Here is a 27,565-nt window from a genome sequence, read left to right as displayed (position 1 = left end):
GTCAACCTGAACCCCGCCATGTTTGACCTGCCCCCCCCCCCCCAATCATGTTAGGAGTATTGCACCCTTTAAACTTGTCAATAAATGAATACAGGAATTTCCTAAGATCGGATCGCAAATGAATATAAATTGATGCACAAGAAATGTTATCAAAACATGGTTAGGCGACAATGTCTCATAGCGATAATATAGATCATGTGCAGCTACTGTAGCATTAAGCTCAATATTTTACCAACCATTTCCATTGGAATAAATTCATGATTGGATTATATCGTCTGCCCTTGAAATATTCCCTGATAAATTTTGCAAACAAGTCAACATGTATCCTCATGAAGAACAAATTTTGGCCGAATGATTTTGCGCTCATAATTGGCAATCCAATTAGCGCAGTCAAGCGGGGCCCCACAGCTCCCCCTTCATGTCCAACTAGTCGGTCGCAGACATGACAATAAATGAAAGGCTGGACAGAGCCTAATTAGTTTTTCTCGTTTGATATGGTTTAATAGACGATATATTCATCCTTCAATTTTGAAAGAATTGATGGAGATCTGTTCAGTCAATTTCGTCCTGGACATTTTCAATGGGATGAATGATGAGTGGACAGCTGGGATGGATAAACGAGTCCATTCTAACAAATAATGGACGAGTACGGAGTATGTTTTGTTCAAACGATTAGGTGCAATTTTCAGAGACAGGTTCACAGAATTGGTATTAGTAATGATTCCAAATAATTGATGACAATAAAAGCTCATTTGGTGAGAAGTACAGTGGCTAATCGACAGTACAAATCATTAAAATATTTTAGAATATAGTTTCACTGTAATGTGGTCATGGGAAAACACATCACATTTTACCCCCAAACAATCGAATCTAGGAAGCATTACTGCAGTAACGTTTCTCAGAAAGAAACATGTCTGCAGTAACTTTTCTCATATAAGAATCATTCTGCAGTAACGTTTCTCAGATAAGACGCATTACTGCAGTAACGTTTCTCAGATAAGAAGCATTACTGCAGTAACGTTTCTCGGTGTATTTCAATTGCTGATCACTCTTCCTACGTGGACACAACACTAACAGCTCCAGAATTTCGGCATAATCTCAAAAACGCTTCCACCTTTTTTAAATAAAAAAAATGTTTGTTTTGTTGTAAACAGTTAAAGGGTTAAAACAGCCGAACGGTAAATTCCATACACGAAATATTGTTCAACTTGCCTGTAAGCCCCATTCCACGTCCCTACACAATGAATAGAGTTAATAAGGTATTGACCTATAATGATTAACCTTCCATCATTTGATGGGCGCCTCCATTATAGAACAAGTAATTGAAGGCTCTCCTATGGTCGTGAAATTATCATTTTATTGTGAGTTAACAATTGGTTGGCAATCAGCAGAGAGGGCAAATTGACGCTCGAAACGTTTATTATCATTATTATTATTTATTTCTGGTAATAAAACCAAGGATGCCTCATAAAGTGAACTTAACTACATCAGCTAGCAAGCCCTAGGAAACTGTAAACAAAGGTGATTGCTATAATGTGAACAAGAAACACCACTATACGTGTTCTGTGTTACAATTACGTGCACTACCAACCTAGCACACGGGACCTACTCAAGTTTAATGTTCCATCCGAAGGACAAATCAATGATGGTAAAGGCACCGTTGCTCGAACGGACGTCACTCTGCTGATTAGAAACACAATGGCTTGAGTTCAGTGCTCCTAAGCACACAACCCGAATGTTTTAAAAACACTCAACTTTTGTTTAACAAGTACTCACAATAAACTATACTTGGTATTGTAATGGCAGACTTAGTAGTTCTAAGCACGCGCACAATACAGAGAACAATGTATTTACCCAGTCATTTTGCTGCCTCCTGTCATCCTCCATTGCTACTACATGTATATAGGGACATTCGTCACACTTCGAGGCTCGCGACTACTGCTGAGCCTACACACATCATGTCTCATGGCCTTCGCGGATCTGGAGATTCGCAGTTAAATGTGTATTCGACGTACATGTGTATATATGTAAAGCCAACACCTGTTCTTTTATAAGGTGCCCTCTTTTGGGCAGGTGTTTTTTAGGACGACAGGCTGCACCTTTAAACAGCTAGCACGACGCCTTTGTACAACACTTGGCCCCACAAAACAACATATTCGAACCCTCCTCTCGAATTGTCCAGATTCGCAGTTAAATTCGACGTACATGTGTACATGTATATGAAGTCAACACCCGTCCCTTTTTTGATTGGTGTCTTAAAATTGTTGTAATTCAGCCCCTGTGCTGCGAGGAATTTTTGTTCAAGAAAACAAGTATTTTATCTATTATCCACATGTATCTATCTTTACATCTAACCACTGATGACAACACAATCGCCGACAATTGGGAATCAAACCAAGAAAGTCTCACCACTTCTACAGTTTCTCAAAATTCAGGATTGCTTTTATTTCAAACTGCTACAGAAAACCATTTTCCTTATTGTTACTACAATGAATAAGTGAAACAAAGCTAAAACAGCTAGTACCAAATGAACAAGATAAAGACACCAAATCTTATTTCCAGCCCTAAGACTGCCAGATACTTCGAAAACGTGTGCTTTCCTCATTGGACCAGGGCCCATTTTCATAGAGTTGCTAAGCACAAAAATTTGCTTAGCTTGAAATTTCTTCCTTGATATCTAAAAATAGGATTATCAACCAAATTTCCATTTGTTGTATATTGCTTGTTACTGGTATTCAGCTGTTGTTTGCTTATCCTGAAAATCACGTGGGAAATTTGGTTGGTAATCCTCTTTTTTATCAAGGCAAAAATTTCATGCTTAGCAATTTTTTGTGCTAAGCAGCTCTATGAAATTGGGCCCTGGCCTCATCTCAACCAGGCTGACGCCGCAAAATATACAGTGGTTTCGAAAAGGCCATTCGACAACTCTGAATTCATAAATAAATGTGAAACTTCTCATCCTCGTAAAGGCTTGCAATTCTTGTGAATATTATATATTTTTTCCCTAAGAAAGACACAGACCGTTTTCAAACCAACGGCTTGGCTTGGCCTCAGGCTTTTACCCAGTCGGATACTTAGAAAACGTACGCTTTCCCCATGGGGCCGGGCCTCAACTATGCAGGATGGCGCCCAATAATAATCAGTGGTTTTGAAAAGGCCATTAGTTATCTCTGAATTCATAAAGGAAAAAAACGTAAAACTTCTCATTCTCGTAATGGGTTGCAATTACTGCAAATTCCCACGAGGTTGTCTTTCCACTATAATTTCTTGTGAATATTACATTTTCTTCACAGAAAGACACATGTCGTTTTCGAAACAACAGCTTGGCTTGGTCTCAGGCTTTTACCCTGTCAGATACAACGAACACTTTCCTCATTGGGCCGGGCCTCAACCATGCAGGCTGACGCCAAATAGCATACAGTGGTTTCAAAAAGGCCATCACACAATTTTGAATTCAGAATTTCCGTTGAAACTTCTCATTCCCGTAATGGGTTGCAATAACCGCAAATTCCCCCAAGTTTGTCTTTCTGTGAATATTACAAGGACAATTTCTTGTGGACATTGCTAATTATATCCTACCATTAATTCCACATGATTGTGTGGTTAAGCCTAATTGCTCAATAACCTTCCACATCACTGCACAACCAACAAGACAGATAATTAGCTACCCATTGTTTTATAACAATTAAGCTGCAGACAATGATGGGTGGGGAATATAATTACTGAGGAATACTAATGATCTCTGATGGTCATAAAATAATTATACTATTGTGAATTAACAAAGGTTGAGAAAGCAACATAGGCGTTACCTTTCCTCAATGTTATTTTTTGTAGAGTGAACTATTTCAAGGTCAAATGTATCCCTTTTCTAGTACAATATACAGTATCACTTAAACAAAATAATGGCAGTTTTCTTGTTTTATACTTAACCAGTTTGAGAAACCTAAACCTTCAGTATGATTGTTTAAATGAAATAAAAATCGTCTACAAACGATAAAAACATCAAAGAACAAGATTTTTATACAAAGTAGAGTAGACACAGAGTAAACACAGACCAAACAGAGCAAGAACACAGAGCGAACACATAACCAACACAGAGCGAACACATAACAAACACATAGCAAACACAGAGTACATGGAAGGAATGACCGCAGAGTGAGCACAGAGCAGACACAGAGTGAACACAGAGCACCGATCAAACAAGGTAAAAAAAAAAGAAAACACAGAGTAAACAAAGTCTCGTAAACACATAGTTCACAAAGAAGTTTCCTAAAAAGAGTACACAAAAGCTCAATATGGCAGAATTGACATATTTGGCAATGAAGTATATTTTTCCGTCAGAAGGACTTTTTGAGAAGGTATGGCTAGCGCTCATAGAACAATTTTCTGGAAGTTCTTCATACTCATGAATTTAACAACCACTAAGGGTGTCGTTAATGGCCAAGGTTTAACTTCACTGTATTGTTATTACAACGGCTTTTGCATAATGAATGAGAGATGATGCAGCAGTGCCTATAGTTCGAGTCTCTGACAAGAGATGATTGGTTCCACTCTCAACAATGTCTCATTAACCCTCCTACTGTGTGACCATTCAATACCATCCAATGTGGTTTTCAATACCCTAGTCCACCTGCAATATGATACTATATGAATGTATCTATACACAGTAATGTACAGTCAACCCTCCTTCCATCAGACCATTCAATATCACTAACATCATTGATCATGGACACAATCTGTAGTCTATTCAAAGCACGTACACCCGCGTCACTGATTGCACATCTCCATCAATGGAGGCACTCATCATCTCTACACCGATAAGTCAGCAAATGCGCATGACCAAATTGAAGATGACTAGAGTAGGCTAATTAACGTTGAGACCAATTCAAGAACTCACTCAGCGTTAGTGCAGTTAATTTCGATCATATAAGCTAAAAGAAGTAGTCCCTGCTAATTTGCTATACCTTCCCGGGTACTAAATAAAAAGCAGGACAGTTCTTTTCAGGACTGGGAAGCCTCCCAAAGTCTTCTCTAAGTACAAACTCTTCCTGGCAAGTAGATACACACATGTTGTTACCGCAAAGCAAATAAATATCAAATTGAAGATTTTCGTACATATATGGAGAGGCTTGACCTATGTATTACGGTTAGCGACATTCCTACAAATAAACTGTACTTTTGAGCTCAGTTGACCCTTTAGGTCGCTGTGGTCTCTAATCGGTTAAAATGCTACCTATCCTATTGAAGGCCCTCGAGAATTTACAACATCATGAAACGTTCAACTTTGGGTAAAAGACAAAAACACAAAGACTGGTGATGGCAAATGTGCAGTCCCTTGGGCTTACGTCGCATGGGGAGCATTGGAGAAACACAGCTTGAAAGTGTAGGGGTACTTCCCACCTACCCCCAAAAAAAAAGAAGAAGAAGAAAAAAATACAAATTATTCTCGGAACAATTCTAAATGAACACAATTCTAAAAAATATGAATGCTTTAAGTAATATTACATTATTTTAAATTGTTGGATATTTATTTGTTGATATTACTTATGGTCTAAAAAAATTAACCTCGTTGGCAGAGACTAACTACATTAGGGTTGCTCAAAGACATATCGACTAGAGCAGGGTTTGAACCAACGACCTATGGATTAACGGCCGGCACTCAACCAACTGAGCTATCTATCTAACCCCATGTTGGCAGTCTCCCTATTTATCTACATATCATTAAATAGCATACAATAAAAAGGTAATGTCCTCAATAATAAATCACAAAAACTTCAACACAAGGCAAGACAAGAATAAACATTTATGATAGGTACAGGTTTATACAACATAGCTGACAAACGAATATTAAAATTTGTTAGTTTTATAATATACCATTAAATTGCAATTCACACACAATTGAAATAGTAAATCTTAAAATGGTGTTACAGCAAAATTGAAGAGGCACGACAACAGATACAATTTATGAGCCTTACGATATATGAAACAGTTGACAGGTATATGAAACAGTTGACAGATAATGTACACAGAGGTGAATATATGTTATGCAAATTATTATCAACATGTAAATACAATGTTGAAAGCACCTAAAATTTAATATTGAACTTGTTATTATTTTAATATCATTGCAATGGTGTGAAAAATGAGTTGTCACACTGGCCACTATAACAAGATTCAACTCTGTTGCAAGAGGAAAAATCCTAAACATTAAATTGCATACAATTGAAAAAAACAAACAGGCCTGTATGCTTAGTTTTTTGAAAGGGCAAGGGCACCAACGCATTTACTCCTTGGTAAAGGGCAAGCTATGAGGAAATGTGTAAATTTCCATGGAGCATTTCAAAGGCACCAAGGCAATGACCAGGGGGCATGGAGTCAATCGCCTTCTCGTTGCCTCCGTGAAGTATCAGGTCTGGGCCTGCTTTGATCATGATGACCAGCCCCTTGAAGTATCAGGCCTGAAGTTTAAAAGCACATACAAGATGCATACATATATTTCTTTATTCTTAATATATCAATTGAATGTGACTAACCTGGGTTTTCCATGTTGGTATGATTAGCAAGAATCATGGACTCCATAGCGGAGGCTCTGTTTTCCCACTCAGACAAACCGGTCACGCTGCGGTCAGCTAATAAAAACATTATAAAACACTCATAAGCTTCTTGTTCCAAAACATCATTAACATAGCTCTGCTATTTCTTGTAATGAAACTCAGGCCGTGTCCGAATTAGTGGCTACAGCTTCGGCTACGGCTAGATTTCTGCATCATCATGCGTTGAGGTATAGGACGTCCTTAGCAACACCATTAACAACAGCCGTAGCCGCCAATTCGGATTCGGCCCAAGGATGCCTCATAAAAGAACCTGAATCATTGTAGCCTGTAAAGGCCGAGTTACACTGCAGCGATAACGATGCAAAGAGAACGCATTCTAAATTGGTTGAAGTCCTCCACGCAGAATACGACCACTCTTATTCAACCAATCGAGGGCGTGCATTTTTAACAATCTCATTTTTGTTATCGGGGCCTGTGTGACCTGGCCTAAAGTCCAAGGAAACCTGTAAACAAGGGTGCTTGCTATGTTAACTATGAACACACTGGAGTTAACCACTATTCATCCACGAAAATGTTCTGGGTTCGTTTATGTGCACTACCAATCCTAGTATACAGGACCTACTGTTTAATGTCCCATGACTGGTTTTTTAAACCACACTCTGCTGATCAGAAACACCATATTAACTCAGGTTCCGTGCTCTTAAAGACACTGGACACTATTGGTAAGTGTCAAAGACCTGTCTTCACAGTTGGTGTATCTCAAAATATGCATAAAATAACAAACCAGTGGAAAATTTGAACTCAATAGCTCTTCGCAGTTGCGAGAGAATAATGGAAGGAAAAAACACCCTTGTCGCACTAGTTGTGTTCTTTCAGAGGCCTTAAATTCAAGACCTCGGCTGAGGTTGCGAATTCAATTCAAAATTTGAGTGAGAAATTATTTCTTTCTCAAAAACTACGTCACTTCAGAGGGAGCCGTTTCTCACAATGTTTTATACTATCAACCTCTCCCCATTACTCATTACCAAGTAAGGTTTTATGCTAATAATTATTTTGAGTAGTTACTAATAGTGTCCACTGCCTTTAACTGCTCAGCCTAAACGAACAAGGGCACTTTATCAAACACCATGATCTAGCTACTAAGATAAGATAAGTACGCAACAGAAGTACCAATAATTATTATAGCCTTTTGATTAGCCCTTGAGAAAGACTCTGCTAGAATCGGAACGTCAGGCCACTTAACTCTTTTTTAAGATTATTATTTATATAAACTTACATTTGGATTCAAACATCTTGATTCCAATTGGCTCAGGAGCTCCAGCGTTGATGAAGATCTGGCAAAAATGAAGATAAAAACCAAGAGCAACATGAATATCTTGAATGAAACAAAATATGCAAACTTGGAAGGAAAGATAGTATGGTTCTAGTATTGTAAGAATCAATGTTCATGATTGCTTGAGAATACAAGAAACATGACCAACATTCTTACAAATCAACTGTACTTTTGAGTGCTGTAGACCACTGTGGAAGTGTCATGGCCGATCGGTTAGGAGCACTGAATTCAAACTCTGGTGTTTCTGATCAACAGAGTGTGGGTTTCGAATCCCCAGCCGTGACACTTGTGTTCTTAAGCAAGACACCTAACCATTGCTTCGTCCTTCGGAGGGGCAGAAAGCTGTTGATCCCATGTCTTGTGTAACGCATGTAAAAGAACCCAGTGCACTTTATCGAAAAGAGAACGGATTCGCCCCGATGTTCCTGGCTGTGACTGCTGTATGCGCCGTAGCACCTTGTAAACCCTTATAAGGTGCTAAATAATTGGGTCTCAGAATTAATAACTGCAATAATCTATCTTTCTGAAAGTTTGTACTGCCTTGAGTACCTTGTTTGGTAGATACGTGCGCTATATAAGACTTTGATATTGTGGTCACCATGGTCTTTTACCTGAATGAAACAAAATATGCAAACCAGAGACAGGGTACCTTCAACTGGTGCCAAATCATGCAACAGTCCAAAGAATCACACAAAATATGCATGTGGATTTTGGGGGATGGTTTTAGGAAGAACAATCTGACAAGAAAATCTTAATTACCTGCTTGATGGTCTCAGCTGTGCTCTCTGGATGCGCATTGTAGAAATGCAAGACATGGGATGGGCGCTGAAGACGTGTCATTAGAGTTAAAGAAAAATCACCTTCTATGCAATCATTACACAGTGAATAATAATGGAGTCTTGTGACGCATATAGTAATAACCATCAGGTGCTCAAGCTTGCCCGAGCTAGGGCCCGATTTCAGATAACTGCTTTTTAAGCAGAAAATATTGCTTAGCAGATGAGAAGGATACCAGTTACAAGTGTACATATGACAGCTGGTAAGCATAGTTTTGTTATGCTCAGCTATTGTCTTTGCTCAAGCAGCTCTATGAAATTGGGCCCAGGTGAGGTTTTCGGTAGGACCATGTGATAATCTCTTTAGAGAAGTGTTGATTCTGAGAAGAACGGGTGGTTGACAACTCAATGTTTCAACCAGTAGTCTCTGTATGCTCTGATTGACTCCTGAAGAAGATTAGAGCATATACACTTGTTGACATGTTGAGTTGTAGACGGCATAGTATACAGATCGAAACGTTGAGATGTCAACCACTGGTTTTTCTCAGAAACAAAACTACTCAAAAAAGATGTTCACTTGGTGTGACCGCAAACCGCCTGATTATACTCCCACCATAGACCTTATCCCAAATATTGGGTATGTGCTCTGTAGGCGTTGAATGAGGTGCATGCTGGTCTAGCTAGCGCTCAAGTTTGATCCCCTAGCTAGACCAGCATGCACCTCATTCAACAATTTGTGCTTTCGCAATGGGTATTTGCGAAAAGGTCAATAAGGTCCTTAGAACAGCGCCCTCTATATTCAAAGGATATGATTCTTGGCGGCGGCCTCTTTGTTCATGAACCGGTTATTTCTGCTCTTGGAGTAATCCATGTAGGATGGGGAGCCGTCTGGAAGGTTCCATGTACCCGGGGGTGGATTCAGAAACGTCTGGTTAGAGTACCTACAAAATAAGATTGCAGAATAACAATAAATAAAGGAAAATCATAATAATCTCTACATATTATTTTGTACAATTGGCTTATTATAACTAATAATAAATTCAATTAAATTGTTAGGCCTACTTATTCTATGCTGGCAATAAAAATTACATATTGGCAATAAAAACTATGCGTGTTTGAAATTAAAATACACATCTGCAAATTTACACAAATAATTACATAACGCAAATAGATTCAATATAGGCCTATTTAAAGTCACGATAAAAAGCATGACAGTTTTCTCCCATGTGTATGAGGAAAATTAATACACATAAACGGGGAAAAATAACAGGAATGCGTATAACTATTGGCAAAAACAGTTACATTCTGCAGAGAGGCAATAAAAATAACAAGCATATTGAAACAAAAAGGGCAATGATAATTACATGCACATTGGAAATAAAAATTACATTTATGTATATAATTGGCAACAACAATGACATATACATGCAGAATGGCAGAACAAATTAAAAGCATATTGAAACTTAAGGGGGAATAATAATTAGATATGCACATTGAAAACAAAAGAAGACATTTATGCATATTAGCAAAAATATATACATTTTTGCACATTGCCAATAGAAAATGCTAATTGGCAATAACAATATCATATGACAATTGGCAATAACAAGATGTCAATTGACAATAACAACAACATATGTATATATATGCAAATTGGCAATAGCAATTTGAATGGAAAACAAGTTGACATCATATAGACGATGTGACCTCTGACGTCACACGAAGACCATAACATGATTCGCGCGCATACCGCCGGGCAAAACCTTTGTGTTTTGGCAGCCAGCTAGAAAGTGTACGCAATCTTACTTTGACTATGCAACTCAGTGCCGGGCGAAACAAGGCGTATATAGTATTTTGTCAACAGAGGGCGGTTTGAATGTAAACATAGGTCACATCGTCTATAGGTACAACATCAAATAAAACATACTATGTAGCCCGTGATAAAAATCATTAAACGAGACAAACAGTTTTTTTATTTTATTTTTATATTTTTATGCAAGTCGCCAGACACACAAGGCCTGAAGGCCATTTCAAGGTGTGGGCTACAATTATTTTTGTCCAGAGGTCGTTGCCGCCTACTCCTAGGGCTGAAACAGGGTTACCCCTTTTACAGTCCATACGGATGTAGGCTTGGGTATTATACATGTAAACTTTCACCCTGTTACAGCCAAGCACACTCTCTGTAGATTTGATACGGACGAAGGACATGCGCATGCAGTAACTGTGTTAGAGTTCATAAATCCATGTACAGCCGTAGGCCTGCAGGCATGTATACTTTGTTTTTGAAAGGGCAAGGGCACCAAGGCATTTTCTCCTTGGTAAAGCTAAGGGCACCCTTTGAGGAAATTGTAAATTTGCACTGGAGCATTTCAAAGGCACCAAGGCAATGACCAGGGGGCATGGAGGCAATCGCCTTCTCGTTGCCTCCGTGAAGTATCATGCCTGGGCCTGCTTTGATCATGATGACCCGCCCCTTTAGGCCCGGTTCATACTTCCTGCGAATGCTTACTGCGTTGCGAATATCATTGCGTCACAAAGGGAAAGGTTGCGTCACCAAAATTTGCTTCGCATTCACATTCGCAGGAAGTACGAACCGGGCTTTAATTTAGGAATACAGCTGTGTGATGAATCTACTGGTTCTGGGGCATTTCCATTGATTCAAACATGTCATATTCAATTCATATAATTCAAATAGGTATCAAAGTGAAGTTGACAAATCTTCATTAAATGCAACCAACGCCAAGTCTACTCACCCAAGCTGTATGGTCATGCAGAAGAATTCAATGTTACTCAGGTTGGTGATGGCTCTACTCACGGCGTAGGGTTCTCCCATGTCAACCAGCACGGTCCCTGGTTTGGACTTCATGAATTTTATCTGGGGGAAAACATCAAAGAAACAAAACTAATCAGAAGAAGCCTTAAGGTGAGGGCTATGCATAACAGTCTAGGGCATTCATTCATTCAGTCAATGCGGAGCATCGGATGATGGCCCTCCAAACACGTTGGTCCTCCATTGCTGTACGCAGCTCCTCCCGCCTCAGGCCAGAGACCCGACACAAGGTGTCCACATATATGTAGGTGGTTTGTGGTCTGCCTCGGGAACAGTAACCCTGACTAGGGGCCCAAAGCACCAGCCTGCTCACTGCCGGCTCAGTATCTCTGAGGCAGTGACCTGCTAATCTCAGCCTTCTTGCCCTAATCTTGGTGCTAAGTCTCGGTAGTCCAGCGTAGAGCTCCAGGTTTGTGACATGCCTCTCCCAATGAATCTGTTTTATATAACAAGGCATTCTTGTATAGCAGCCGTCAAGTCTCTTCTCTAGACGACTGGTTAGTGTCCATGACTCACATCCGCACATTGGGCATTGACCCAAATCAAATGCTCCTAGAGCCAACACAGGGTTACCCCCTTCATAGTCAGTAAGAATGTAGGCATGGGTTTCATCAACTAGGAGCCTGGCTGGTAGAGCATAATGCACTACCTTCCAAACTTTTCACAAAGCAATTACGGTTAAGTGTCATGACCATTATCAAACCCCCACTCTGCTGCTGACAACACCAAAGGCTTGGGTACAGTGAACTAGACCGCTGCACCACAACACGCCACAAATAATACATGTAAAAGCAGGAACTCCTGAAAGTAAAGTTGGTGATATAGTGCTTTCTGCTCTACCAGCCAGGCTTTTGATGGATGATACCCAAGCCTACATCTGTATGGACTGTTAAGGGGGTAGCCCTGTTTCAGCCCCCCAGGAGTAGGTGCCAACAGCCCCTAGAAAAATAGTTGATTTGTAGCACACACCTTGAAGTGGCCTTCAGGCCTCATGTGTCGGGAAACTTTCACAGAAAATAAGAAAGAGAAAATAAAAATAGCCGGAAAACTAGCGTCCCCATAAAATGTAATCTTGAACTCTCTCCTACCTTGAAGATATTTCCAAAGGGGCACATGAGATTGAAGAGCTTCTCGCAGTTCATCTTGTCCAGGTTGATGTTATACACCATAACGATGCCGCTGTGGGATGGTGCATTAGGAGGGAGCGGCTGCAAGGCCTGCTGGTCCTGCATGTGGTTATACTGCTGGGGGTACTCGCCATGGTCCTGGTAACCTCCTCCGCCTCCGCGGCCCCCACCGCCACCGCCACCACCGTGGGGTGGGCCGTAGCCCCCCTGCTGGGGATCCTGGTAGTGCTGGGGCGGGGGCGGGCCGCGCATTGGGCCACCACCACCACCACCGTGAGGTCCACCGCGAGAATCTGTGGATATAAACAAAGAAAAAAACATATGAACATGTTGAAATGCGCATTTCATAACTAAAATAATTCATTACGAGAAATTATCAGCACATAGAAAGCTTAAAAAAAAAAAAATCAAAAGCGCATAATATAAGTATATAAAATTAATATAATGTTAAAGAAAATAATACATAAGTAATTAGGATTGAACTATGGTGAATCTTGAAAAAAGGACAACACAAACATTGACATTACAAAATGCTGACGACAAAATACAAATAAGTACCAGGCTAGCTGAAGATAACAAAAGTAAATATATAAGAAGTGAATGAGAGAAAGCTATGGAGAAAAAAAGGATTCTAGATATGGAAGGAAGAACCCACAGCATCACGCTAAAAACGAATACACAAAGCAAGGTTCCAGTCAGGGATTCGAACCGGGCCCACAGAGATGAAAGGCAGGGAAGAAACCACTGAGCCAAGCTGAATGCCCTTAAAAACAAACTTTGTGATGTGTCATGGCCGAATGGTTAAGAGCACAGGATTCAAGCTCTGGTGTTTGATCAGCAGAGGATGGTTTCGAATCCCAGTCTTGACACTTGTTACGTAAAATTGGGTAGGTAGTGCTTTCTGCTCTACTGGCCAGGCTTCGGACTGATGATACCCAAGCTTACATTCGTATGGACTGTGAAAGGGGTAACCCTGTTTAGCCCTAGGAGTAGGTGGCAATGGCCTCTGGGGAAAAAATAATTGTAGCCCACACCTTGAAGTGGCCTTCTGAAGTGGCCTTGTGTGTCTGGCGACTTGCATGAAGAAAACAAATGAAAAAATAATGCAGAAACTCACTTTGAAGGACAAAGCAAAAACGGTTTCAAAACGTGTCTTGGTAACAAGGACTGAAGTGTCAAGACCGGGACTCAACCCACACTCTGACACTCTGCTGATCAGAACATCAGAGAACGAGTCCGGTGCACTAGACCACTCGTTCACGACACAACAAGATGCACAATATCAATACAACATTTCCAGAGAGTAAGGCCGTGTCCGAAACGACGACTTCGGCTACAGCTACGTCTAGATCAGCGCGTCTACCAGTGTTGAAGAATAGGCAGACGCGCGCGATCTAGCCGTAGCTGTAGCCAAAGTCGTCGTTTCGGACACGGCCCAAGTGTCGCGAGCAACAGAGTCCATCTTTCTTACCGAAACGAGGGTTACCTCCACCCCCTCTCCTGATGTTGGCTTTTGTCGGTCCATTGTAGGTAGACGGCGGTGGGTCATCAAGAAGGGCTGCTCCACGACCTGATCAAAGTAACAAAGAAACACGAGTCAAACTTCCATATAGTTAAAGGCACTGAACACCATTGGTAATTGTCAAAGACCAGTCTTCTCACTTGGTGTATCCCAACATTATGCATAAAGTAATAAATCTGTAAAGATTTGGACCCAATTGGTCGTCGAAGTTGCGAAATAATGAAAGAAAAAACACCCAAGTTGCACAGATTTGTGTGCTGTCAGATGGCTAATAAAAGGCTTCAGGCCTCAAGCCTTTTACTATTTGAGTGAGAAATGACCTCTTATCTAAACAACCACATTAATTCAGAGGGAGTCGTTTCTCACAATGTTTCATACTATCAACAGCTCTCCAATTCAGACTAAGTAAGTTTTTATGCTAAAAATTAATTTAAGTAATTACCAATAGTGTCCAGTGCCTTTAAATAAAACCCACAATGAAGGGATCTCCACACCTTCCCCATCAAATGGGTTAGGGTTAGAATTTCTTTTGTTAATATATTAATTGAACAAAACATACTTTTCACCAGTGAAACCCTTGCTTTTAAAAAGTCACAGCTTAACAAAAAGAAATAATTTTTAAAGACCTAAAAGAGTGTTTACCAAAAGATCAGTCATCTGTAGTAAATCACAGCCCATTAAAATTCTAATTACAAAACCTAAAAATACACTGTATTAAAACAAAATCAATGATACAATTATAGATTTGGGAAAACTACATATCAAACAAATGGTTGAACTCAATTATTTATTTTAAAAATTATTACCAGTAAGGTTTGAGAGACATTGACCAATTTTATAGATACAAAGGCTTTTGGGTCTAGATACCTGCATTGACAACATGTTACCTCCTGTATCAGTTAAGTTCCTAGAAGGCAGACATGACCACACCTCACTACATTGGTCGCAGTGATTTTACGAACTGCAGCAACATTCAACGACTATGCTGCTCCCATCTCATAGAGTAAAAAACTGCCGCTGCTTGTCGTGCTCTGCTGCTGTTCCCTGCTGCAGTTAGAGAGATTTTCACTCTGCTTTCCCTGCACAATTCGTTGGGGGTACAATCAGGTTTATATAGCATGGAATACACCAAGAAGGAGAAAGTCATTATAGTGTAGATGGTGTCAAGACGTGTAGATGGATGCATGAGTGAGAGGCATGTTGGCACGGTCTACGTGGTGGCTGGTTTTATGGTGTCCATCACAGTGTCAGTGTGTTTCAGAATCGTCTTGCTTGCTCTGTGTAGTTTGTCCCTCTGTGATACATTTTCAGTTGTAAGAATCGAGTTGTGACTAGAGAGTAGTCACAAACCTCAACAGTTCTTTGTTTTTGTTTGCAAACGTCTATAATTGTTGTGCTTGTCCAAGAGTTATAGTACAATTTTGTTAATTTTTGCCAAATATACATTGTATTTGGTAAAAGCCACTATATTTTGTTATTTTGATTGAAGCAAATTTTCATTTTGACACATAAAAAAACCCAAAGTGTATACTTAGCAAAAGGTGTTGTTTTGGATTAGTTTAATTATTGTATTATTTTGTTCAAAACTCTGTCACTGTGTTCCTGCAAATGTGTGCACCATGGTACACTCATTTGGTCCATTGGTTGGAGTGTTCTGTAGAAGGCAACCAAGACCAGTGAACCTCAATCCATGGTTTGAAGAAAAAAACAGTTTTATAAACTCAGTGTTTTGATGTGTAGAAGGTGGATATCCTGTGGTAAACAATGTTTTGTTTCTTCTGAATGTCACAAACTTGCTGTTGGTGTTTTCTCTGCAGGTCAGGTTTTCCTTGAAGCACATCTGATGTTGTCACAACAATTGTTTGATATTTTACTCTAAAACCAAACCTCAAGCTTGGCTCAAAGCTTTATAAACAACCCCTTCCCTGATGTCACGTCACGTCACAAAGAACAATATCGGGGAATGTGTAACAATGTATGTTTTCATATTGCATTATATCATGTATATTGAAAAAATGAAAAACATGCACAATTTTAAACACTGTATTTACGTATAATTATTGACAATTAATAGTGTTGAAACCTGTTTACAAGTTGCACCATGTATCCACTTTACAGTTTTAAGCATGTACACGATACACATGGCAATCAGTAAAAAATAACATTTGTAATAAAATGATTGTGTGGTGACATTTACTTGTTTACAAGTGTACATTAACAGTTTCTGTTAACTTACCCATATAAAGTAGTGACATTTGTCATACATGTACAACATTTTGTACAACGCTTGTGATTAATTTGTTGAATACTTATAAATACAATACAAATGCAAGTATATGTACAAAAATAGGAGGTTAAATTCACATAGGTTTTAAAATACATAATATTGAGTTAAGCAACACATATTTGTAGAGTATTTTTTGTTTCTGTTAAATATTTATTTAAAATTTATGTAATTTTACCATCGAATGCTTTGTAAACTTGTTTGAAGCGTCATTGTTTGTGAGACTTTGTATATATGAAAATAGTCAATATTGTGGCTTCTTTGCTAACCCAGGTTTTGGAGGGTCATTTCATTTCAAATGTACTGTACAATTAAAAACAGGACGGACCAAAACGCATTGTTATCCGTTATACACATTGTGAACTTTAAATGCCACATTGCTCATACTTCGAACCTCGTGGAACAATCTACATTGCACGTTCTTCACACACTCTACATCACGTACAGTCTTGTGTGGTACTTGGCGGATGTGGAAATTTGACGTTCTGACTCACACAGCAAGTAATCCTACAAGTATAGCCTTTTAAGTCTGCCTACACCAATGTCAGTTGTCTTCCTTGGTCACATGTACAAGTGGAAAGTCGTAACAACTGTGGAAATATATTTACACATAAATGTATGTCCATTGTTGTGACAAGACATTTCTACATCAAATGTTACAAATATTACAAATGTTATAACAGTGTGCTTACTCCAAGACATTTGATATTTCACAATGAACGGAATGTTTAACATTTAACCTGTACATGAAGACAAAATAAATGTTTGTTTTTCTCGTTTGTTTAAACCATTGTTTAAACCATTGTTTAAAACATTGTGTATCTTTTAACACTCAACATAATTGAAAGATATTTATTAGACTAAAAAAGGCAACATTTGAACATCTAATTGTCCATACACAGTGAGGTATTTTTATTCGTATAAACCACAAGACTGCTAGACTGGTTTGGTTAAGAGATTAATTCTAAGCCCTGGATACTCTTGGTGGGGAAAAAAAACCCACCAGTTTTGAGGGCAACTCTTGTGAATATTAGGTGTACAGAATTTGTTTTTTTTTATATATACAAAAATATTTATTATGATTTCTTGCGTAACAAACATTTAAACTGTTGTGTAGTGAGAAAGCTTTTTATTTTATTTTCCAATTTGGTTCAGAAGCCGCCCATCACCAGGCACAAAAGTCCATTCAAAGTGTGGGCCACAAGAATGGGATAGAAAAAGGTGTTGAGAATGAAGTTAAAAGAAACCCATTCACATAAAGCTTGAACAATGTCGTTATGTTTACACCAAAGAAGAACACTGCGCTAAATGTAGCGTTTTTGAAAACAGATGTACAGCATCGAGATAAAGAATTTACTTGTTTTTTTTTTTTTTTTAACTTTACACCAAAGTGTGATACGCACTGTGTACTCAGTTTTTTCCCAAGCCAGGAGGCAAACAAATCAATACAGGCATAAAACATGGGAGGGATTCGAACCCATACACCTGTCATTAAAGTATGTCTTACCATTTTAGTTTTCTCAAATGACTAGGGGAAAAGAGCCGAGTATACAGTGCCGATGTGTATGTATATTACCATACAATAGATACATTGTAGTGTCAACATAAAACAAAACGCCATGTTAAAAGCATGTTATAGACTTCAAATGAAGGACATTGTCTTTCTGTATCATCCAACAAGCTTAATTATAATTGATATATCAAAACTTGAAATGCAAAATGTTATATTGTATAATATTCATATTTATGAGATGGTATAAACTCATGAACTTTGAACCGCATTCATAAATTGCTCACTCAGATTAGTGTTTTTTAAGGTATTTGAAGTCTGTAAAGTATCGCCATGCATTAACTGTAGGCGACCAGTTTTCCATGATAAATGATACAATTGAAAACGTTTGTCTTCGTTAAGAAAAGCCACTAAGTATGATTTCAAGCATTATGATTTCCACATATCAGGCATGACATTTGGCCCTTTTGGAAAAAGTAGGAACATTTTATCAAGTACAAGGGCTGACCTAAATGTACTTGTGGTGTACGCTATAGTGTAACATTTCACACTATTTTATCACAATGTTTCTGATTTAAAAAAACAGAAATGAGATTTAAGTAGGAAAAATATCATGACTGATATACGGATCAAAATTGGTTGTGAGTCTTTAAATGCACAAACTATGCAAAGTATTTTATTGTATTTGGTGTATTCAGGAAGAAAAGAGGATTTCAATTTTTGCCACAGAGTTTTGTTTTCTTCAATGTTCAAACTGCGACTTTGGATTTCGCTCTATGAAGGAACATAGATGTGTTAACAAGAAAGCTCATTGGTCATCCTTTTTGTATAGAAGTGAGTTGAATATAATCAAAGGTTTAAAGAAAGAACACAATTCATTGAACTTTTCAGATATCATAAATATCATAAAAATCACGCTCATTCTAGTGCTGTAGTCAAATTCTATAGCTTTGCCGACTGCAGAATTCTGTGCTCACGGTGCCCTATAAAGCACATGTAAGAGAAGATTCTGCATTGTAAGCACAACCATGAAATTGGAATCAGTGCGTGTTACCCCCTCCCCTTCTTGAAAAAAGAACCACAAACCCATTCACTCAAACAATTTCATCCATGGACAAAAATTCAAAATCCCTTTTTGATATTCTGGTAATGCCAACATGGCTATGGTGTTGAGGGCAAATATTTTTACAAATTTTATTTTGGGGGCAAACTCTTTTGTGAGACCTTGAATATAATGGGGAAAAGAAACGAGTAAATTCTTAAAACACTTACTTGGGGGCGCCAGACTAGCGTTGGTGTAGTCGTAGGTCTCGTGGTCATTCTTGTAAACTGTGAGGGTCTGAGTCTGTAAAAAGTAAAATTTGACGAGAAAAACTGCTGACAATCTGTACTTTAACCAAGAAGGATGGAGACAGGGGTTTTAGGCACTATGAAACACGCATTGAATAAGCCATTTGCGTGTTAGATTTTAATGTTGTCTGGTACAATGATGTGCTTGATCACAATTCACCACTTAAGTTTGAATTCCTCAGACTAAAGAGATAGTTGCTATGTCACATGATTGTCGGCAAGCTTTTGCTTTGTTACGTAAGAGACGGTGAACACCCTTACAAGGCACGATGGTACCAGGGTCTGCTCATCTGGAGGTTGCGTTACAAAAGCTTGCCCTGAATCCTGTGACGTAGCAACTGTCTCTGTAGTCTTAGGAATTCAAATGTAAGCGAAAACTTGTGCAAGTCATTGTACCAGACCTATAAATCCAGAATCTATAATAAAACCATGCAAAGTTTCTAAGTCCTATTGAGCTTACCCTTGCAAACTCTACCCTGAGTGTACAGCAGCCAGAGTAGATATCACATCCCTGAAGTGCCTTCTTAGCTTTGGTTGCCGACTCAATGGTGTCAAACGTAAACGAGATCAGTTAAGGTCTAATCAGAGATTGGCTAACACATAGGAATCAAACTGCCTCTAGCCAAGACATCTGGGTCCAATTTCATGGCTCTGCTTTAATGTAAGCACAGAATCGGCGCTTACGGAAGCAGGGAATTCCGTGCTTACGTTAAGCGTGTTTCATGGGTTAGCAGGGAAGTTTGGCTTCTGCGCCTGTGTACTACACGTAACTAGGCATTCTACGCTTACACAGCTTGTGCATAAATTTGGCGCTTGCACGTAAGCGAGGAATGGTGATCGTAAGTGCAGAATTCGGCGGTAAGAAGGGCCATGAAATTGGGCCCAGCTCTAGCAATTCAAAGGTCCTGGGTTGGGTTCTCACCAGAGTGATTTGCCTGTGGATCACCAGAACTCAGAAAAGTACCAAGTACCGTGATTCATTTGTTTTAAACAAAAAAAAAGATTTAAAAGGATATTCCACCATGGACTGGATTCCATTCTTTCTGAAGATGACGATACGAAGGACGTCACCGTATCCCTTGCAGATGGTATGTATCACATCCTGACATAAAGAGAAAAGTTCATTCAGTTTCAAATCAAAGAGTGACATTTACAATGAATAGAATTGAATTGGCAACCAGTGTAGCCTTAAACCCTTGGTCCTTGGTCCTTTTTGCCCTAAAGGTGACCTCAACCCACCAATATCCTCCTCTCCTATGTCAACCCGTGCCAAACTGTTTGGACTTAGATAGAATTGGAGACTTGAGAACGCTAGGTGGCAGCAGACTTACCAGGTAAATGTCCATTGTTTACATAGTTCGGAGCACCTAAAAAAACCGAGAACAATGCATTTTACCTGGTAAGTCTGCTGCCACTAAGTGTCCCAAAAATCCCCTATTGGATTGCCGACCAACTGATAAGCAATTGTTATTTAGGCCTACTGGCCACAGTCCTCTGCAATCCTGAAGAAGACTGATGTCCAAAGGGTTTAGGAAAAGTAGGCAATATGACATGATCCATTTAAACGAACCAATACATGATAGGAAAGAAAAAGGAAATGTTCTCAAAGGTACTTGAGCGTACTTAGTTGAGAAATTTTCATGAGGGATTAAGGGGATACGGGTATAGACAACAATTTGAAGGAACCAAACATTTTTGAGAGAGACAAAGGTGTGCTCTTCAAGGGATTTGAGCGGGTCAAGTTGAGAAATTTTCAGGGTGGAATTAAACTAACCGTGTTGATGCTGTAGAATGGATTATGCACCGTCAGCAAGATGACTCTGTTGGGTGTCTCCTCTGGCATATCAGGGGCATTCTCTCTGACAAAATTAACAATCACAAAAACATCAAAAATATGACAAAACACTTTTTCTTCTAATAAATGTTTAAATATTTTTTTGAAATACATGTAGCATGTCCCAGAAAACAAACGACGCAAGGTCTGAATTGATGACAACAGCTTAATAATAAAGTCCTAGCGTTTTGTGAAATCGGTTAAAGGAACATTACAAAATTGGTTTTTGCTAACAAAACAGTTGCTGGCAGTGTAAGCAATTTATGTAATCCACCATACACATAAACTGACAAACCTGTAGAAGTTTGAGATCGATTGGCCATCTGGGTCACGAGAGAATAGTGAAAAACCGATTACAAATTCTGCATTGCATCGATGCCAAAATAAAAATGAATAAAACGCTCACTGAGCGATAAACTCCAAACGCGAAGTTTGATTATTTCTTTCTCATCAAATATGACATTTCAGACAGAAATATTTCAAGGGATGTTTTCAACTATCATCATCATTAGACCGTGTAAGTTTTATGTAAATCTGTGATCTTTACAATTTTTGTTTCTTACCAATTCTGTAATGTTCCTTTAATATAAATACAAATGGATGCCTTACCCTGGTCTCTTGATCCTCTTACTGGTAGAGAAGTTAATCATCGCCGGGGAACCAGCTACATTAATCACGTTCTCCGGATGATTCTGTGTACAGAAAGAAACACTTTTTAATAACTAGTTCTTAAATAGCGCATTTTACATTATTGTATCATTGCGCTTTACATTGGGCCAATAACATTCCTTTATACTTTCTCAGCTCCCTGGGGAGAATATAGCTGCCGTGGAACTCGAACACAAAATAGTATGAAATAGAACGGAAATTGTTTTTCGCCTGTCAGACACCTGCATTTGGAAGATCAAGAAATAACAATATTTAAATTTGTTACATTTGTAGTGCACCCTCTCCATTGGAGGATGCTCGTACAGTGTATGTGCGAATAGAAATAACAAATTCACAAAACCCATCAAAAAGCACATCATATACAATATTTCAATACAGCATACACATGATAAAAATACACACAATATATCAAGAAACATACACTATGCAATATGAAATTTCATGTTATAATGTTCAAAACCAGACACCCTCACTCATAAAATGGGTTAACACCACAATCAAATACACAGTAAAATAAAGAATCAAACATGTCAAATACACAGTAAAATTAACAATCAACATGTAAAATACACAGTAAAATTAACAATCAACATGTAAAACACACAGTAAATTGACAATGAAAATAGAATACAACATGGCAATGCAAACATTAATAATCAACATAAAGCAATAGACAGTATATACAGTGCAGATTTAGTGCTGGTTAAAATGGCAAGACATATTCCCCCAAATGAGGGGAATATTTTATGAGGGCAATGTAAAACCCTTAAAGGAACATTTCAAGAAGCACCAAGACAATGTCAAGGGGCACCATGGCAATACCGTAGGGCACCGAGTCAATTACAAGGGGTGCAAAGTCAATGTCAAGGGGCATAAAGACATTGCAAGGGGCATAAAGACATTGCAAGGGGCATAAAGACATTGCAAGGGGCATAAAGACATTGCAAGGGGCAATATGGCAATGACAAGGGGCACCCAGGCAATGACATGGGGCATGTTCTTGTAAAAAACAAGACAGTTTTCCCTACATGTAAGTAAAGGGCACCTCGATGAAAGAAATATCTATTTGTACTGGAACATTTCAAGGGGCACCCAGGCAATGATTAGGGCATAGAGCCAATTGCCTCTATGGCCTATATCAGGGCCGAGCATCCCTTGGAAATCAACTTCTAAATTGAAACTTGTTTTTACCTGGGTGTATTCCACGCAGCCGGTAGACGCCTCCATGTCTTCAAACTCTACCAGGGCCTGGCCTTTGCCCGCCATGGTGTACACAAAGCTGCAATCAAACAACAACAAAAAACCCAGGCTATATTCAATAATATCACAAAGAATGCGCGACTGACAAAAGACGCAATCAAGCTTTTGTCTGCTCATCTACACAGTACATACATAAGCTTGGGCGATACCGCAATATTATCGAATATCGCGATACTAAATTGTCAAATTTAATTAATCGCGATTCTATCGAATATCGCGATATATTGTCGGCGATATATCGTGGTTAAAATAAATCGATATCGCCCAAGCTTATACATACATGTTCCTAATTACTTCTACATACAGTTGTACAGGTACAACCTTTGCAATAGACCAGTTTGTTGATAAACCACATTTCATCTACATCTTTTGTTCTCTTAACTATTTGCTTCTTTACAAGATGAATAAACATTCATTAATTTTACCTGATGGGTCCAAAGAACTGCAGTGCCTCCACGAGGTCCCCATCGGTCACCCTGTCGCTCAATCCCCTGACGTGGACCACCTTGGACGCCATGAGTTTATGGTCATCTTCAAATCGATCCTAAAAGAACAAAGAATCAAGAAAACGCCAAATAAATTTAAATGAATTAAGGAAAAACTATTTCTACCTTATAACAATTTGGTAAAAGCATGCACTTGGAACTTTCTAGGGTTCTCAGGAAACAACAGAAATCCACAGAAAGCTCTGGTTGGATTGAGTCCTACATGTACAACCCACCCTCCTATACACTGGTATCACGGACTGAGTGCTACAAAGTACCTTGCATGCGTACAGTTGGCTATATATTTATTCCATTTGTACCACCTGACCACTGGAAATATGTGGACCCAATTGCCTTACACTTTGGACTACACATTTCCTTAGGTCTCCATGCAGTCTCCTGTGGCATTTTGTGGCAAGAGCCAGCTAGGCAGGAGAGAACATTACTAAAGGCTTGTGTACTGTGGACTTAGTCTCCACAGTTCTCCTGTATGGTATTTTGTAGTTGAAAGAGTCAAATGGGCAAGAAGAGAGTACACCGTGAGGGGGTTCAACTTTTGCATTTCAAAGCAGATGTAAAACCTCTAGAGCTCTCCTGGAAGGCTTTAAAATAATTTTCCTTAATAGACCAATACTCAACTGCTCAAAGCTACATGTATAGAATATAGAAGGATGGCACAACCACACCCCGACAAGGATCTCACAGCGCTTGATAACGGTGAGACCTAGCCCCCCCCCCCCCCCCCCCCGCCCCCCAAATCAAGTATACTTACAGGTGTATAACAATGGTCATACATACTGTCATGCCTGTGCTTTTTGCACACACTGCTCCATGTGCACAATGTACTTGTTCGCATGCATACTGATGTACATGCACAATGGGAGACATCACTCCGAGTCTGTTCACATGTGGAGCCCCATGAGGAGGACATGTTGTGTTGTGAACCACCCACTAGTCTACTTCATGTGGTTGGAAAAAGTGGCACCACACACCAAACACAATGAACCTTGCACTACAGTGTATGCCATGTGTACTATGCATGCTCTATTCTATTCTACTGCCTATAGTGTTCTACACATTATACTATATAGTAGGAATTGTGTATGGGTGTTCAATTTCCCCATGATGCTTGTCCTTATTATGTAACAGAGCAACACTAGATTTAGTCTTGAGGAATTTTAATTGAGCATTTACATGTGACTGCTCGCAAGCCATTGTTCAAGTCCAACTCTCAAATGGCTTAGGCATGACAGACCATACCTTCATGGACAGGCGAGGTAGTTTGGCTGGAGTGTGACCTGAATGCATACAGTATTACAACTCCACACCAAATTGTTTGGACCATAGATTGGAATGCCTGACCCAGTGAAAAGCAACTTTGTTATTCGGGCCTGTACTGTACAGCTGTATGTACATGTATACAGCCATGGAAGAGTACATAGTATATGCCCCAATCATTCAAATCATTAACTGTGGCAATTGAACACTGTAAGGGTTTGGGACTGGGGTTTAAAATGACAATAACTGAATCACAAACAAACATCACTTGCTTTGCAATGTCCTTTTGGAAATTGAACAATACATGTAAGGGTTTGGGACTGGGGTTTAAAATGACAACAACTGAATCACAATTTCACAAACAAACATCACATGCTATGCAATGTCCTTTTGTAAAATGGACACACAACACAAATGTAGGAATGTCTTAAATTAGTTAAAAGACCACACAAAGAATGTACAGATCTGTGTTCCACTTGGGGGCTTTGCTTGGACAATAAATGGATTATATAACATCTATGCCAATCTGTTAGTTAAAACTCTGAACTCTTTCCAAGTGGGACTAGTTCGTTGTAAAGCTTATAAATTAGGAACAGAGAACATATGAAAAAGGTTTGCCAACTAGCAAACAAAACACCTAACCTTGTCCACTGGTGTAATGTTTGGTCAGCCTCACAACTACATGATATAAATCAAAGTTAGGGCTCAAATTTGGGGACAAGTTTAAATTAATGCACCTCATTTTTTTTTTTACAAGAACAGAAATGATTTTACATGAACAAATATATACATTTCAACAATAATTGTTTTAACTTGAACAAGCACAAAGAGAAGTTTTAAATCCCAATTTGTTTATGGGTTTCTTTATAGATATTTTAATAATAATAATAATAACCAATTCTTATAGCGCATTTCACAAAAACCGTATAATGCGCTTTACATTAGTGCCCTGGTCATAGGGCCAATAACAGGCCTGATACTTCACGGAGACAACGAAGGCAATTGCCTCCGTTGCCCCTGGTCATTGCCTTGGTGCCCTTGAAATGCTCCAGTAGAAATTTACAATTTCCTCATAGGGTGCCCTTTACCAAGGAGGAAATGCCTTGGTGCCCTTGCCCTTTTAAAAATGAAGCATACAGGCCTGCAATAACATCCCTTTTTTAATGTTTCTCAGCTCCCTTGGGAGTATACAACCTGGGCAACAGTTTATATCGCTCCAAAGGCTTTTTCATTCACAATGTCAACCTCTACCCTCGCAGGTACCCATTTATTCCCCTGGGTGAAGAGAAGCAATTATAGTAAAGTATCTTGCTCAAGGACACAAGTGTCACGACCGGGATTCGAACCCACACTCCGGTGAATTCGCACCAGAACTTGAATTTGATGCTTTTAACCACTCGGCCATGACACTCTCTACAAAGAGAAATTGTTCAGACTTTCAAGGACTCGACATTTGAACAAAACACAAGACTGTCAGGCTGTCCAATCATGATTTTACTTGTCCATTGATAAAAACACTCATCTCAAGCCTGCATTTAGTCCAGTGTAAATTTTTTTGCCCAGCTGTAAGAAAAGTTTCTGAATTCTGCCAGTGCCTTTTTTTTTAAATTCATTATGACATAAACTAATTTACTCAAAATAAAATATCCATTTTGGTAAAAATTTGTAAAAACGTGGTGGCACGCTAAGAAACTTTGGATAACTTTCCGTATTGCGCCACCACTTTTTCACTTATTTTTACAAAAATGGATATATCAATGAGGTAAATTAGATACTATATTATTTCATATCGAATGAAAAAGTGGTGGCGCCATGCGGAAACTTTTCCGAAACTTTTTTCCCTAACATGGGCTAGGTAGGTGCGGGTTGACCTCAAATAATATGAGTTAATTGGTGTGTGGTGGAGTTTACAAGTTGCCCTGCTTCAGTTCAATTTATTTTATTGGATAATTGTCCAAATCCTGCAACCACTTTTTCATTTGAGACAGAATAGAATAGTTTTTAATATACTCAAATGAGATATCCTTTTTGTTAAATTGAGTGTAAAAATGTGGGAAAAAGTGGTGGCAGGATAAGGACAGTTTTCCATGAAATACATTATGATAATTTATTCAAGTAAGATATTATTTCTTGGTAAAAAAACAGTTCAATTTAATTTATTAATAAACAAATACAAAGTGTGTGGTATGGAAAAACAGATTTTTAAGTAAGGTACATCAAGGGCAATTTGTTCCTTCATGGCTTTTAAATGATAGAGAACATTAGCAGAAAATTCAAGTGATTGTTATTTGCTTTTGAGGGGAAAATACAAGGTGTACAATAAAGCGCCCTCTACAGTCAAGTTCAGACCAAGAGGCCATGCAAGCCAATGTGAAAAATGTCATTGTTGTCACCACCGACGAAAAAAATGGTCACGCCAATTTTACAAGGGAGAAAACCCAATTTTAGACCACTTTGCATCCTCTAAATTAAGCTCAACTACGTCTACAACATTAAAGCATTCAAATTGTATATTACCCTTGTGCCAGACTGCACTCCTCGCCCGCCGACCTCGGTTCGCTGACGTTTGGTAGCGTGTCCCTCAAAAGAAGCCATGTTTTTCGCTTGAGGATGATGCATGACGTCACTGAACAGCCGTCGGTTGTATATATAGCGCCCTCTAGCGTTGGCGTTGTGTATTTTTGTATTATTTTAATTTGGGGGCGGGGGAGAGAGAGAGGGGGGCAGGTTTCCTTAAAAGCCAAGTACAGAAT

General features: G+C 39.0%; 1 protein-coding gene across 2 annotated transcripts; it reads right to left on the bottom strand.

The window, feature by feature from the left end:
* Positions 1 to 3,004: 3,004 nt before the first annotated feature.
* On the bottom strand, positions 3,005 to 27,436 carry LOC117292318 (heterogeneous nuclear ribonucleoprotein L-like). Of its 2 annotated transcripts, none has more exons than XM_033774351.1 (16): positions 27,330 to 27,436; positions 23,475 to 23,593; positions 22,981 to 23,068; positions 21,730 to 21,812; positions 21,061 to 21,145; positions 20,303 to 20,388; positions 19,747 to 19,843; positions 19,209 to 19,281; positions 14,092 to 14,190; positions 12,582 to 12,913; positions 11,417 to 11,538; positions 9,474 to 9,604; positions 8,647 to 8,720; positions 7,831 to 7,888; positions 6,534 to 6,629; positions 3,005 to 5,400 (listed from the first exon to the last, which is right to left on the bottom strand). In XM_033774351.1, the coding sequence occupies exons 1-16, from the start codon at positions 27,429 to 27,431 to the stop codon at positions 5,342 to 5,344; spliced, it is 1,704 nt and encodes a 567-aa protein (XP_033630242.1). In that variant the 5' UTR covers positions 27,432 to 27,436; the 3' UTR covers positions 3,005 to 5,341. The 2 variants fall into 2 exon arrangements, with proteins under 2 accessions (XP_033630242.1, XP_033630234.1); XM_033774343.1 differs by lacking the exon at positions 27,330 to 27,436 and adding an exon at positions 24,307 to 24,592.
* Positions 27,437 to 27,565: the final 129 nt, after the last annotated feature.

Source organism: Asterias rubens, chromosome 1 (genome assembly GCF_902459465.1).
Source record: "Asterias rubens chromosome 1, eAstRub1.3, whole genome shotgun sequence".
NCBI lineage: Eukaryota > Metazoa > Echinodermata > Asteroidea > Forcipulatida > Asteriidae > Asterias > Asterias rubens.
Note: the sequence above shows the minus strand (reverse complement) of the source record. Positions and strands in the feature narration are given on the sequence as shown.